This window comes from Actinia tenebrosa, unplaced genomic scaffold (genome assembly GCF_029948245.1).
Source record: "Actinia tenebrosa isolate PJP-AT-01 unplaced genomic scaffold, QUT_ActTen_1.0 PGA_scaffold3__52_contigs__length_22856419, whole genome shotgun sequence".
In the NCBI taxonomy this organism is placed as follows: domain Eukaryota; kingdom Metazoa; phylum Cnidaria; class Anthozoa; order Actiniaria; family Actiniidae; genus Actinia; species Actinia tenebrosa.
The window spans coordinates 15693491-15709756 of record NW_028292580.1 but is presented as its reverse complement, the minus strand read 5'-3'; the positions used below and the strand labels follow the sequence as shown (position 1 = coordinate 15709756).

General features: G+C 38.6%; 1 protein-coding gene across 2 annotated transcripts in view; it reads left to right on the top strand.

Annotated features, from left to right (window-relative positions):
* Window positions 1-16266, top strand: part of LOC116303278 (uncharacterized) — a 61844-nt gene that overhangs the window by 40405 nt on the left and 5173 nt on the right. The window contains exons 17-28 of one of the 2 annotated variants that reach the window (XM_089034934.1): window positions 2163-2250; window positions 3396-3483; window positions 4161-4261; window positions 4871-4924; window positions 5054-5119; window positions 5808-5893; window positions 6391-6486; window positions 6883-7128; window positions 7332-7368; window positions 8255-8484; window positions 8866-9262; window positions 10001-11035. In XM_089034934.1, the coding sequence (XP_088891060.1) occupies window positions 2163-2250; window positions 3396-3483; window positions 4161-4261; window positions 4871-4924; window positions 5054-5119; window positions 5808-5893; window positions 6391-6486; window positions 6883-7128; window positions 7332-7368; window positions 8255-8484; window positions 8866-9262; window positions 10001-11035 (2524 nt within the window). Of the gene's footprint in view, window positions 1-2162; window positions 2266-3395; window positions 3484-4160; window positions 4262-4870; window positions 4925-5053; window positions 5120-5807; window positions 5894-6390; window positions 6487-6882; window positions 7129-7331; window positions 7369-8254; window positions 8485-8865; window positions 9263-10000; window positions 11036-16266 lie in introns of both variants that reach the window. The other variant, XM_089034933.1, reaches the window with a different exon arrangement.

Here is a 16266-nt window from a genome sequence, read left to right as displayed (position 1 = left end):
TACTTAAATGCCAGCTTTATTTTCGTTTCGTGGTTATTTTAATTCTTATATTCGAGTTGTTGGTTCAATTCTGATTAAGTCGTTATCCTTTTTTATCAAAGAACGATCAAAAATATGGGAAGAAGTCTTTTCAGTTTTGTCCTAAAAAAATTAGCTCACGAATATGAATTATCCACCCCATAGTGTTCTGTTATCATTGGGAACAACGAACCGCCAAATGGGATATTGCAGAAGAAAATTTTGAATAATCTTAATAATTGAAGTGGAACCGTTATCTAGGACAATTTATTTTCTAAATTGAAAAGTCATTTCACAATTTTCATATTTTGTTTAATTTCTTTATCAGATAATTTTCTCACTTTTAATGAATTGAATGTCATTAATATCACTATTTTCTTGTCTTTTCCTTTTAATTTCTTTCCGCAATTGAAATTCATAGTTTTCTCCTTTTAACCCATCATCTAACTTCAACACTAGTTTACAACTACATTTATACTGGCGCTAAAAAAAGCCTAACTGGGCCAAATTTGAAAGCTTAAAAAAACTTGAGTCGATCCAAAAACGATATGAGAATTTTCTCAAAGTTCCTATTTTTTAACGTCAAGAATCATGAATTAAGACTAAATATAAAATCACAAAACCTTGAGCAAGTTAGGTCTCTTTTTCAATTAAGAAATACGGCTTAGGTCATCAAAAGTAATTGCATTTGTAATATTAAAAACCCTAAAGAAAACCATTTAATTAAATGGCAGTGAGAAAGAAGCCATTTGGATGTATGGTTGATTTGATGCACAAAACATTTTTAATAAATCCTTTAAAATGATAAATGGTAGGACTAGACAAGCGGTAAATTAATTTGCGCACAAAAGAAATCTTTTCACAGCAGGAAGGCATCGACAACCATTAGATCGAGATGAGCTCAAGCTTTCAGATGAGGGCAAAAATCATAAGTAATAACCTATTTAATTGTAGACAAAAACCATTCCGTTGATAGCAAGAGGAAACTGATTGATAGAGACTATAAAAACCATTTGATTGTAAAAGAAAGACATCTGATAGAAACTCTTTTCACAGCAGGAAGCAGCGACAAACATTAGATGATCTTGAGCTTTATGCATTATGAGATCAAAAGAGTGGTCGAAAAAACAATTTACTTGTAGACGAAAAACTGTCGATAGAAAGAGGGAACTGATTGATAGAGACTTTGTGAAAACCATTTAATTGTAAAAGAAAAACGCTTGATAGAAACCATTTGATAGCAACAAAAAACCACTTGATAGCCACAGAAAACCATTAGATAGCAACGGAAAACCATTAGATAGCAACGGAAAACCATTTGATAGCAAAAGACAACCCATTGATAGCAACAGAAAACCATTTGATAGCAAAAGAAAACCATTTGGTCCTGGATTCAAAATGTCGGATCAAGGAAGAATTAAATTGGCTTTTGTCAAAACGTTTTAAGTCAATGATTATGATAATTTCGAAAACAAGTTGCGTTGCTACAAAAAGCTCTCATTTGATAATCGAAAGTATATCCAGAAAAAGTCGCATGTGAGAAGGAAACGTGAAAAAAAAAAAAATTACACAAAAGAGTTTGCAGTTAAAGTTGGTTCAGTTGACTTTCACTGACATCCCTTAGACTAAAGCCTTTAAAAACGCTATTTGTTCACCGCACTCAATAGTCCTTGGTAGTACATGAAGGATTGTTGGTGGATGGACAGTTCTAACAAGAAGAAATGTTCTTGCGATCCAAGATCCAATATAATGTTTTTAAAATCATTTTTTAAACTTGATTTTTTGCCAAAATGTCAGCATAAAGTTACTAGATATGAATATCGAAATGAATAGCTGTAGATACGACGTAAAAAAACATTTGCGATCCGAAGATCCAGTTAACCAAGTCCAGTCCAGTCCAGTCCATCAATCCAATACAGGATTCCTGATTTTCCAAAAAAAATCCCTCAAAAATCAAACTTTAGAGGCATATGTAAAATTTTAGAGGTCGTACATTTTTTTCTATACATTGAAATTATTCATACCCTTTCAAAAGCCGAAAATTTGACGAAAACAACATTCGCACAAAACCTTGTTTGGCCTGTGGTATACATGCGAATGTAATAAGGTTACAAAGAGTAGTAAGATTCTTGTTGTCATTACAGGAAGATCTGTTTCTGAGCGGTCATGAAAGTGGGTACATTGGCCTTCATCGCCTCAACCCTGGAACTGAAGATGTTCCCACATACCACGGTACAGAGATGAAAAGTAAACTTTCCCTTTTATCCCATTTTCTTTCCTTTTCCTTTTTTCTTTCTTCCTTTTCTTTTCTTATATTGCCTTATTTTTCTTTTTCTTTTTTGCTCGTTTTTCTTTCGTTTCCTTTCTTTTTCTTATATAGCCCTTGATATAAAAGAGTGAAGATTGGATCTGGGTAATGTTGATGCTTTTCAGGACCCATTTGTGGCGTAGGAAGTAGCTTTAGTAATATATACTACGCATCTCATATACTACGGAAATTTGTCTCGCTACCACACCCTAATTCGTCTACTGACACGCCTACTTTTATTACATGTATTACAGTGAATACCTTACTGGTAATGTACTAGATCCGAGACAGTGACAAAAGTAGGCGTGTCAGTGAACGAATAAGGGTGTGGTAGCGAGACAAATTTTTGACTTGTCCCCACAGTTCGGTGAGATCCGTAGTAAATAGAAAACAGCAATATATAGAGAGAAAATACTGATAAACCAAGTGCGAGAGCTCTTGTCAGTAAACTGCTCCCAGGCAGGATTTAAAACCAAGAAGAATAACTCTATTTTTCGGATCGAGATTAGCTCTATTTTTCGGATCGAGATTGCTTTAACTGATGTTATAAAATAACTGTTATGAATGTCGCATTCTGATTGGTTTGGAACGCGTGCTTTATGAGAGCACATTGCACGCGCGCGCACTTTCCGTTGCGTCATTCCTATCTATTATTGTAATTTGTATTTTATAAAAGAAATGAAAAACTTGCTTGCTGTGCTGTGTGCAGTCATAAAGCACTTGGGGATTGGCAGAACACTCGAGAAGTGTCCAAAAGCACTCCGCTACGCGTCGTGCTTCTCCTAACACTTCTCTCGTGTTCTGCCAACCCCCGCGTGCTTTATGACAGCACACAGCACGCGCGCGCGTTTTCTATTTCTTCAATATATTATTAATACTGATAGAACGTAAGGCACATAAAATCAAGTGTTGTTTCTTTTCCTTGTTTCCCCTTCTTTCACTTCTTCATGTTCCTGTGTTTGTCAAGGCACTAATAATAATAATAATAATGATAATAATATTAATAATAATAATCTAATAATAATCTTACTTTTATTATATTACTAAGCACAACCTTATTGTCTATCAGAAGGGAAACGCCCACAGTCACGTGACCACCAAGGTCCAATCAACGGCATCGATGCAAACAAGTCTCTAGGAATATTTTGTAGCTCAAGGTTGGTTCTATATTTTAAAAAGTTTCATTACCCATTTATCAGGTGGTAATGATCAGCCTAGCAATGCATCTTTCTAAAGCAGCAGACATGAGTCATTCCCGGGGCGGGGATACTCCCATATATGAACTATACGGGGATGATCCGCTGAACAGGGTATGGTTTTTCGAGCTTCTCGTCATAAACAGGGTATGCAATTTCACTCAAGTTCCAAGTTTTTCCTGAGTTTCCTGTCATATTCAGGGTTTGGGAGGGGAGTCATTATGACTGAAACAATAGATTTCTACTCGCATAGTCTCGCATTTAATGCTGTAGAATATATCTATGCGGGTTAAACAAAGTTTTTTCGATCTCATTAGAATAAACTTCGCTACCGATTGAGTAAGGCCCATTCATAAACGTATAATAACATACATCACGTATTCCATTAGGACTTGCACACAATAGCAACACATTACACCTTTAGCTTGGACGGAATTTTTTTCCCATTTCACGTGTGATTCCCTAAATTTTTGTACCTTTGTTTAACGGCTGTAAATAAGAAGACTGGACTTTCCTTCACTTACGACACGTCACAATCTCAACGTGATTTGTTCCCAGCCATATCGAATGCGCATAATAACTCGCAGCTAACTCAAGTTATTAAGGCTTACTTCAATCATGTCCTTTGTCGTTTCCAGCACGGACGGGTTTTTACGACTATGGGATAAAACAAAAACTTTACTTCGAGAAATATCTTTGGATGGCTCGCTGACAGCTGCTCATTTTCTAAACAACAGAGGTACTGCTAAATTGCTATTCATGCCTTATTATTGAACTTGTAATATATCTTTAATATTTTACGTCGGTTACGCAGGGAGCGATTAAATGCCATGCAGAGATTTATGACTAATGTTGCGATTACACGGAGTAATTTTCTCTGCAACTTGTCTCGTAGCGGCGTTGCGTTGCAAGTTGCATGGAGTATTGCAGCGTGTAACGTACAGCGCAATTTGAAAAAAATGTTGCGATACACGTTGCAGCAATCTTCGCAAAAAGTATAATACGTAAGGAATTTAGAAATTGATTTTTGCGTAGGGAGTAAAAACCGTAGAACCTCAAAGCAAAGGAGAGAACCAGCAAAAAAAAAAACTAGTCACATACGAAATCTAGTATGGGAATAGAATCGAAGAACAAACCCGGGTCGCATTGGTGAGAGGCGAGCGCTACTCCTCAGCGCTTTATCGTTCACACTTGGCTTCCAATTTCCGTGCAACTCCCAAGGACGACGAAAAATCGTTGCATTTTCACCATTTTTATTTTCAGACCAAGTTTTTCCCCCTTAATTTGAAAGCATTCTGCAACCAGCCCAGATACTGCGCATTGACTGAATGATTATTTTTCTCCACAGGCGATGTATTGATAGGCTTTAAGAAACATATTTTCTTAATTTCACATACCAAAGGTAAGCGTGAATTACCGCAAAAGCGCAACATTTTCCTCTTGACTTAATTCTCTAGTGTAGACTACCGTTTCCCATTCCGCACCCCAAAGACTAGTTTTTATAGATTTTTTTGGCTTTAATCTGTTCTAGTTCTACCTTCAAAAGAATTGCAATCGGGGAGTGGCGACAATGGATTAGACGATGCATTCGAGACGGGTTAGTATGCTCGAGAAACGACCAGATACGACCGGTATATTTCGAGAAGCGCACAATCTTCTAGTGTGCTTCACACTTTTTGAGTTGGAAGTTAAAAAGTAATGATGGACCGACAGCGAGTCATAGTTGAAATAGCTTTTGTTTGCGCACAACTCATCCATCACAACCCGTTCTTGCGCATTTCGCAAGCCTCAATGCGCAAATCGTCCTCGCAAATCGTCCTCTCAACGAAGTAGGTTTTGAAGGATGTCAATCAAGGGCTTTCCATGGCATTTCATAGACACGCTCTTAAAAACTTTGTGCTTTCCGACAATATCATGGAAACACCTTGACTGACGTCCGTCAAAACTCTATTTTGTCGCGACGGCAAATCGTGCGATTTCGCGCGCATGACTGGGAAGCACTGTATGCGACTTCAGTACGGCTACAAATGGGCCAAATCCACTTGGGGCGTAATGTTTTGTCCATGTTAGACCACGTGTTATTCTCTTGAAAATAAGATTATTTGTTTGAGTTGTATCCATATTCATGCGTCTTCTCATGTGCCACAGTTAAACAAAGAAATAATATTCTCGGAAATGACACGTGATCCGAAATAGGAAAACAGTGGATTAGTTCTATTTGTCGTATAAATCCCACTCGTACAAAATCCGCTCTATTGAATATATCTCAATCATTGGTCTTGTAGAATCTGACATTTACGAAGATCCATCAGTCAGATATGAAGGCAAGAAAATCCTGCAGCCTGATCCAACCAACATGGAAAACTATTTAGTAAGTCATAACAACGACGACGACGATGACGACGACAGCAACGACAAAAGCAACAACAAAATTCATTATCAAATCGGTCTTTTAACCTATATCTTTCCTAAACCTCTGTGAGAGATATTTTCAACAATTTCTTAACTTAAAGAATTACTATACAGACATTTCTTCATTTCATTTTGATTATTCAATAGTTCAATAGTTCAGTTCTCTCCTTGACATTTAGTACACCGGATAGCTTTCGTAAAACACAAATATTTAAACTGTTTGACTTTCTTACACTAGTAGTGTTTAAAATTTGTGATTATCGAGCGCGCGCGCTGTTATTCGTGGAGTTCTGCGCATGCGCGCGCTTTTTTGAGCAATGTGACGTAATGCTGACGTAACAATACTCAGTGACCTGTCGCTGTTGTTCAAGTCGCAAAACTTCATAAAATTAATACCACCTCGATGTAACTCTCATTATTCCAACCATCACTGATTATCCCCGCTTTTTTTCACAGGTCCCATTCCCAAATCTCCAGCTAAAGACGTCGTTCTTTATGGAGGGCCGGCCTCCGCCTGATCTACAACAACAAGATCTACAAGAAAATTTAGAGGTAACGAGTAGCAATGTACACGTGCAAACACTAGTACTTGGGCTTGAAAAAGTGTCTAAGATTTTTTTTAAATTATCGAACCTCACAGACTGATTCAGAATATAGTGCGTTAGGCTGTGCGGGGGGAGAGACCCCGATTAACCCCGAATAACCCGGGAGTTACTGAACAACCCTTGCTTAAAGGGAAAGACCTAACGAATCTTCCAACATGTGATGCCGAGTCCAGAAATCAAACGCGAGTTAATTAGTGTAAAATACGTTTTTATTTTTCCAGGTCAACACGAGGCTATAGTCAGTCTAAAACAACAGTTACTCACATTGGTCGCCATATATTTGTTCGCTCCTTTTTGTTCAAAATAAAAAGGCAATGACTTAAATTATTTTTTAAATTTTCAGTCCATCAGCTCAATGTCAGACAACTTATCCCTCGCTCCAACGGATATCTACTACTCACCCTACTCCACTCCAAGAAGCATGTCATTAAGTAGTGATCCTGTTGTTGGGAGAAAAGATTCCAGGGTTGAGGAAATAAAGTTCTCTAATAGTGATATATGGAAGCTGCCGGACTTTGGAGATTCGCCTGTGTCTTCTCCTCCAAGGACACCTCCTCCAGAACCAACACCTCCTTCTACTCCTCCCCCTGTAAGTATTCACTAACACGGCAAAATGGTAAAACGGCATAGTTCATTGAATATTTCTACCTGATATGTAGAATGTTGGTGGCTTCTAATATGCGATATTTATATAGTACATATAGAACATAGACGCTTTTGATGTATAATAAGCACCGTAATTTTACTCATCACTATTACATCTTTATTTCCACTTTTTCTCATTCATTCCAGGAAGAATTGACTGACGAAGAAGAACAGGATGGAAAAGGTTTGCTGGATGTATTATTATATTGAAATAACTAACTGATTGCTTGCTCACTATCTATATGTAACTTCCTACCTACCTTCCTACCTACCTACCTACCTACCTACCTACCTACCTACCTACCTACCTACCTAACTACCTACCTACCTACCTACCCGCCTACCTATGTACCTACCTACCTACCTACCTACCTACCTACCTACCTACCTACCTACCTACCAGCCTACCTATGTACCTACCTACCTACCTACCTACCCGCCTACCTATGTACCTACCTACCTACCTACCAGCCTACCTATGTACCTACCTACCTACCCACCTAAGTACCTACCTACCTACCTACCTGCCTACCTACCTACCCACCTACCTACCTACCTACCTACCTACCTACCTACCCACCTTCCATACCTACCGGCTTACCTACCCACCTACCTACTCCCCTAACTACCAACCTACCTACCAACCCACCTTACTAACTACCTACCCACCAACCCATCTACCTATACCTCACTACCTAATAACCCAACTACCTATCTATTTGGAATCACGGGTGGCGTAGTGCGACCCGGGTTCGATTCTTGAACTCGTCATATCTGAGTAGAAATGTTTGTTGGTTCTCTACTGTTACTCGAGAGTTTCTCTCCTGGTTCTCTGGTTTTCCGTTTTTTCTAAATCCTAGTTCCTCCTAGAAAGGGCGTAGATGAAAATTACTCTGTGTAATTCTTGTTACCCTACCAAAATGTGTAGCATATTTTTTCACCTACGTACCTACCTACAACCTTCTTAATCTACCTTGCTAGTCACCTGCCAAACTATTCATCCACTACCTACCCACTAAACTACCTATTCATCCTCCAACCTACATACATACATACGTTCGTTTTTACAGAAGAACAACACGAGCCAGCAAGCAAAGACGCCCCTTCATGCGAAGAATGCAAAAATCCAGTCAAAATAAAAGAAAAAAAGACTATTAATTTTCCCAGTTTCAAGAGAGAGGGCGGTAGACTCTCTAACATGCGTATTGATTCAAAGTCTCTACGTGGATCTTCGGGTCCTGGATACGCAGCTCCTGTGGTCCGGCAAAACGCACAAATACCCGAACCAAAACAGTACAAGGTACCGTAGTGAAGCAATAAAATGACCTAAATATTATTATTATAAAAGCAACTTTCAATGAATGTGGAAAAGAATCACGACTACGTTCGGTGTGCGTAACTGTGTTAGCATTGTGGTACGCGATAAAGTAGTTTTCGTATGATTGTGAAGAACCACTGCGAACGATACACTCACGGTGTGAATTGACGATATCTCTTAAACCAATCACAGCGCGCAAAATTGCTAATGAACCAGTTAGGACGCTCTTACGGCACTGTCCAATTGTGGCAGGGGACTTCTGTACCGATGTTTTCACATTACGAAATCTGCAATAGTTTCGCTTCCATTGGAAATTACTCATAAATTGATTTCATAATTGAAACGTTTGTCTATCTTATGCAGCCACGACGCCCGCCCAGAATCGTAAAGAAAACTAAAAAGACAAAAGACAAACTAGAAGAAAACCAAAACGAACAAACCGAAAATCCTACAGAAACAAGTGATCCAAACAACAATGAAAATAATCCAACAGTTAAGGGTTCGGGAACAGAAGAGTTTACTCAAGGAACCGACAGTGAATCGGTTCCTCCCAACACCATGAACGATCTTCACAACAACCAGAATATCAAGCAAGGAGATCTTAAATCAGTACAAGATTCGGATATTCGCAATCAATACTCGAGAACGAGTAGTCAGAATGTGATCATTAGTGCGCAAGAGGCAGCAAGGCAGGAAAAGGGAGCACAAAAAAATATGGGACAAGAAACAGAAGGTGCCTCAGACAACAAGACACTCGAAGGTAAGCCCTAAATGGATTATGGACGATTTGAATCCAATCAGCGAAAGGTCACATAGTCCAGAACTGGACCCACTTTTCTGATTAACTGTTTAGTTTATATATCTCATAAATAAAAGGAAATACCGCGCGCACAAAGAAAACTGAGAAAAGTTTTATCGTTACAATTCTTACCACATTATTCCCGCTTCTCGGTTCGTCCAAGCCGCGTACGCATCGACAACCAGCTTTGTACCAAAGGTCACAAAAAAATATGGAATTAATACTCCCAAACTTTGTCTGGACGTTTTTCCTGCAAATTTTCTTCTGTGCTGACATTAATTACACATGACTATAATATATTTCAAGCTTTGTATGCAACAAAACCTTAACCAACTAGAGCAGTTTTAGTATGACCGTGAAAAGCTCACGGCACAAACGCGGTCGTGACACGGCAAGTCATACGCCAAACCAATCACATCGCGCGAGAATTCACTCCTCATGCAATCAAATACCCGAAACACGACAGGAACACGGCGCGGACAAAATTACGCCAAATTCACGGTACTGCCACACCAATCAAATTGCTCGAGAAAAAAATCAGCCATTCAAAATTCTAGAAAGCATCACGGTCGCGGCAAGGCACGCATACGGCACCGAACTTTTCACAGTCATACGAAAACTGCTCTATTTGTCAGTTTTGAAGTAGTTGGTAAAGGTTTTGTTTTCTTTTGCTCATGCGAGTAAATGTTCCCTTGTTAGGATCCGTGCACGATGACGGCGATCAACAGAAAAAAGACAAAACTGATAACAACAACACTCAGGATAATGAAGCGCGCGAAACCCAAGGAGAAGAAAACATGCTATACCTTGACGATGGCAGTGCCAAGAACAATGAGAACACTATGGAAGGAGAAGATGCTAAACCTTCCGAAGACGACCATATTCACCAAGATCTTCATGATGGGTTTGCCGACTGGGATGATGATGAAACGCTTCAAGTTGTGTATATTGACCCAAAAACAGGCGAAACAATGGAGGGCATTTTAGGAGAAGTCCCAGAAGGCGCGAAGATAATTGAAATCAAGGAAGACCCTTACCATGATAGTGGAAGAATTTCTAGTGGAAGACGATCAAAGCAGAAAAAAAGACAAAAGTCTGTGACTTTCAATAATCAAAAAATTGAGGATCAAAGAAAATTCAAATCGTTTTCAAGACAAAATGACCAGGATTTGGAAGGAGATGCTTCAAGGACCCAAAGAGGATGGGCTTCTAGAGATAGGACGTATGTGGTTCCTTCTGCGGGCACAAATGCCGATCTTCAGGAAGACCTTGTGATTAAGGGACTTCGTGGGGACAGCAGTGTCTCTCCTTTGACTATATTCGCTCTCGCTCGAAGTAGAAAAGAAAACGCCGCAAAACAGGCTAGACTTGCGAAAACTGCTCGTTCTCGAGCTGATCATCCTTTATACTCACCCGATAAAAATGACAAAAGCAACCAGGTGTACGACGCGCAAACAGACCCTTACAAAGTCCATGTCATTTTACCAGCTGAAGAAGAAATTGCAAGGCTTTCCTCTCAGCTCTCCGCTACTGAAAAGGCGAAGAGTTTGAAGAAGCCGGAAGATAATGTCGTGAAGTGGTGCATAAATGCATTGAGAACGTCGCACACACAGGTGTCTATTCCTGAGAAACCAAGCCGACCTGGAAGCTCTCAAAGTGTTAGTGGTGCTTCTGATAGCAAGGAGAGGGAGATTAAGGGATTAAGGGAGATTAAGAAAGTTGGAATCAAGGAAGGTAAAATCATTATCACCATTATAGTGTACATCTTATCAACAACAACATCACTATTATCATCATCATTTATTATCTCATCATCAACATCACTTTTTTCATCACCATGTATCACCACTAACATCATCACCATGTATCACCACTACCATCATCATCATCACCATGTATCACCACTACCATCATCATCACCATGTATCACCACTACCATCATCATCATGTATCACCACTACCATCATCACCATCTTCATCATGTATAACCGCTACCATCATCATCATCACCAATTATCAACACTACCATCATCATCATCATGTATCGCCACTACCATCATCATCATCATCACCATGTATCACCACTACCATCATCATCATGTATCACCACTACCATCATCATCACCATGTATCACCACTGCGATCATCATCATGTATCCCCACTACCATCATCATCATCATCACCATGTATCACCACTACCATCATCATCATCATCATGTATCGCCACTACCATCATCATCATCATCACCATGTATCACCACTACCATCATCATCATATATCACCACTACGATCATCATCATGTATCACCACTACCATCATCATCATATATCACCACTACGATCATCATTATGTATCACCACTACCATCATCATCACCATGTATCACCACTACCATCATCATCATGTATCACCACTACCATCATCATCATGTATCACCACTACCATCATCATCATGTATCATAACTACCATCACTTTCATGTATCACCAATACCATCATCATCATCACCATGCATCACCACTACCATCATCATCATCATTATGTATCAGCACTACTATCATCATCATCACCATGTATCACCACTACCCTCATGATTATGACTACTACCATCATCATCATCACCATGTATCACCACTACCCTCATGATTATGACTACTACCATCATCATCATCATCATGTATCAGCACTACTATCATCATCATCATTTCATATTATTTGAATTAACTTTCAAAAAGCATTTTATTTTCATCGTTGTCATCATTTTATCACGAGCAGCAGCATTATTTTCCAGTGTCATCTTAATATGATAATAAGAATCATTGAATAAATGTTTGTATAATTCATATTTTGATCAAGAACTGTATAATATTATTGTATCATCATTATCATTGTCTTGTTAAAATATACACTGATCATTATGTATCACCACTACCATCATCATCATCACCATGTATCACCACTACCATCATCAACATGTATCACCACTTCCATCATCATCATCATCACCATGTATCACCACTACCATCATCATCATCACCATGTATCACCACTACCATCATCATCATCACCATGTATCACCACTACCATCATCATCATCATCACCATGTATCACCACTACCATCATCATCATCATCATGTATCGCCACTACCATCATCATCATCATCACCATGTATCACCACTACCATCATCATCACCATGTATCACCACTACGATCATCATCATGTATCACCACTACCATCATCATCATATATCACCACTACGATCATCATTATGTATCACCACTACCATCATCATCACCATGTATCACCACTACCATCATCATCATGTATCACCACTACCATCATCATCATGTATCACCACTACCATCATCATCATGTATCATAACTACCATCACTTTCATGTATCACCAATACCATCATCATCATCACCATGTATCACCACTACCATCATCATCATCATTATGTATCAGCACTACTATCATCATCATCACCATGTATCACCACTACCCTCATGATTATGACTACTACCATCATCATCATCACCATGTATCACCACTACCCTCATGATTATGACTACTACCATCATCATCATCATCATGTATCAGCACTACTATCATCATCATCATTTCATATTATTTGAATTAACTTTCAAAAAGCATTTTATTTTCATCGTTGTCATCATTTTATCACGAGCAGCAGCATTATTTTCCAGTGTCATCTTAATATGATAATAAGAATCATTGAATAAATGTTTGTATAATTCATATTTTGATCAAGAACTGTATAATATTATTGTATCATCATTATCATTGTCTTGTTAAAATATACACTGATCATTATGTATCACCACTACCATCATCATCATCACCATGTATCACCACTACCATCATCAACATGTATCACCACTTCCATCATCATCATCATCACCATGTATCACCACTACCATCATCATCATCACCATGTATCACCACTACCATCATCATCATCACCATGTATCACCACTACCATCATCATCATCACCATGTATCACCACTACCATCATCATCATCACCATGTATCACCACTACCATCATCACCATGTATCACCACTACCATCATCATCATCACCATGTATCACCACTACCATCATCATCATCACCATGTATCACCACTACCATCATCACCATGTATCACCACTACCATCATCATCATCACCATATATCACCACTACCATCATCATCATCACCATGTATCACCACTACCCTCATGATTATGACTACTACCATCATCATCATCACCATGTATCACCACTACCCTCATGATTATGACTACTACCATCATCATCATCATCATGTATCAACACTACTATCATCATCATCATTTCATATTATTTGAATTAACTTTCAAAAAGCATTTTATTTTCATCGTTGTCATCATTTTATCACGAGCAGCAGCATTATTTTCCAGTGTCATCTTAATATGATAATAAGAATCATTGAATAAATGTTTGTGTAATTCATATTTTGATCAAGAACTGTATAATATTATTGTATCATCATTATCATTGTCTTGTTAAAATATACACTGATCATTATGTATCACCACTACCATCATCATCATCACCATGTATCACCACTACCATCATCAACATGTATCACCACTACCATCATCATCATCATCACCATGTATCACCACTACCATCATCATCATCACCATGTATCACCACTACCATCATCAACATGTATCACCACTACCATCATCATCATCATCACCATGTATCACCACTACCATCATCATCATCACCATGTATCACCACTACCATCATCATCATCACCATGTATCACCACTAACATCATCATCATCACCATGTATCACCACTACCATCATCAACATGTATCACCACTACCATCATCATCATCATCACCATGTATCACCACTACCATCATCATCATCACCATGTATCACCACTACCATCATCATCATCACCATGTATCACCACTAACATCATCATCATCACCATGTATCACCACTACCATCATCATCATCACCATGTATCACCACTACCATCATCATCATTACCATGTATCACCACTACCATCATCATCATCATCATGTATCACCACTACCGTCATCATCATCATTACCATGTATCACCACTACCATCATCATCATCACCATGTATCACCACTACCATCATCATCATGTATCACCACTACCATCATCACCATGTATCACCACTATCATCGTCATCATCATGTATCACCACTACCATCATCATCATCATCACCATGTATCACCACTACCATCATCATCATCATCACCATGTATCACCACTACCATCATCAACATCACCATGTATCACCACTACCATCATCATCATCATCACCATGTATCACCACTACCATCATCATCATCACCATGTATCACCACTACCATCATCATCATTACCATGTATCACCACTACCATCATCATCATCATCATGTATCACCACTACCATCATCATCATCATCACCATGTATCACCACTACCATCATCATCATCACCATGTATCACCACTACCATCATCATCATCACCATGTATCACCACTACCATCATCATCATGTATCAGCACTACCATCATCATCATCATCATCATGTATCACCACTACCATCAGTCAACCATCGTATCACCAATACATCATCATATCCCACATATACCAATCCCATCTCATCATGTATCACCACTACCGATCATCATCAAATCATGCATCATGTATCACCACTACCATATCACCATGTATCACCACTACCAATCAATCGTCATCATCATGTATCACGACTACACTCATGCATTATCATCAGCATGTATCACCACTAACATCATCATCATCACCATGTATCACACTACCTCATCATCATCCCATGTATCACCACTACTACACCATCATCATCATGTATCACCACTACCATCTATCATACATCATCATCATGTATCACCACTACCATCATCACCTGTATACACCACTACCATCACTCGTCATCAGTCAATGTATCTACCACTTACCATCATCCATCATCATCACCATGTTATCACCACTAACATCATCATCATCATCACCCTGTATCAACCACTACCCATCATCAGCATCATCACCATGTATCACCACTAACATCTATCATCATCACCATGTATCACCACTACCATCATCCTCATCACCATGTATCACCACTACCATCATCATCATCATGTATCACCACTACCATCATCATCATCACCATGTATCACCACTACCATCATCATCATCACCATGTATCACCACTACCATCATCATCATGTATCACCACTACCATCATCATCATCATCATCATGTATCACCACTACCATCATCACCATGTATCACCACTACCATCATTGTCATCATCATGTATCACCACTACCATCATCATCATCATCACCATGTATCACCACTAACATCATCATCATCATCACCATGTATCACACCTACCATCATCAAACATCACCATGTATCACCACTACCATCATCATCATCACCATGTATCACCACTACCTATCATCATCATCACCATGTATCACCACTACCATCATCATCATCACCATGTATCACCACTACCATCATCATCATCACCATGTATCACCACTATCATCATCATCACCATGTATCACCACTACCAACATCATCACCATGTATCACCACTACCCTCATGATTATGGCTACTATCATCATCATCATCATCATCATGTATCAGCACTACTATCATCATCATCATTTCATATTATTTGAATTAACTTTCAAAAAGCATTTTATTTTCATCGTTGTCATCATTTTATCACGAGCAGCAGCATTATTTTCCTGTGTCATCTTAATATGATAATAACAATCATTGAATAGTTGTTTGTATAATTCTTATTTTTATCAATAACTGTTTAATGTTAAAATATTATCATTATCTTTGTCTTGTTAAAATATACATTAATCATCATTA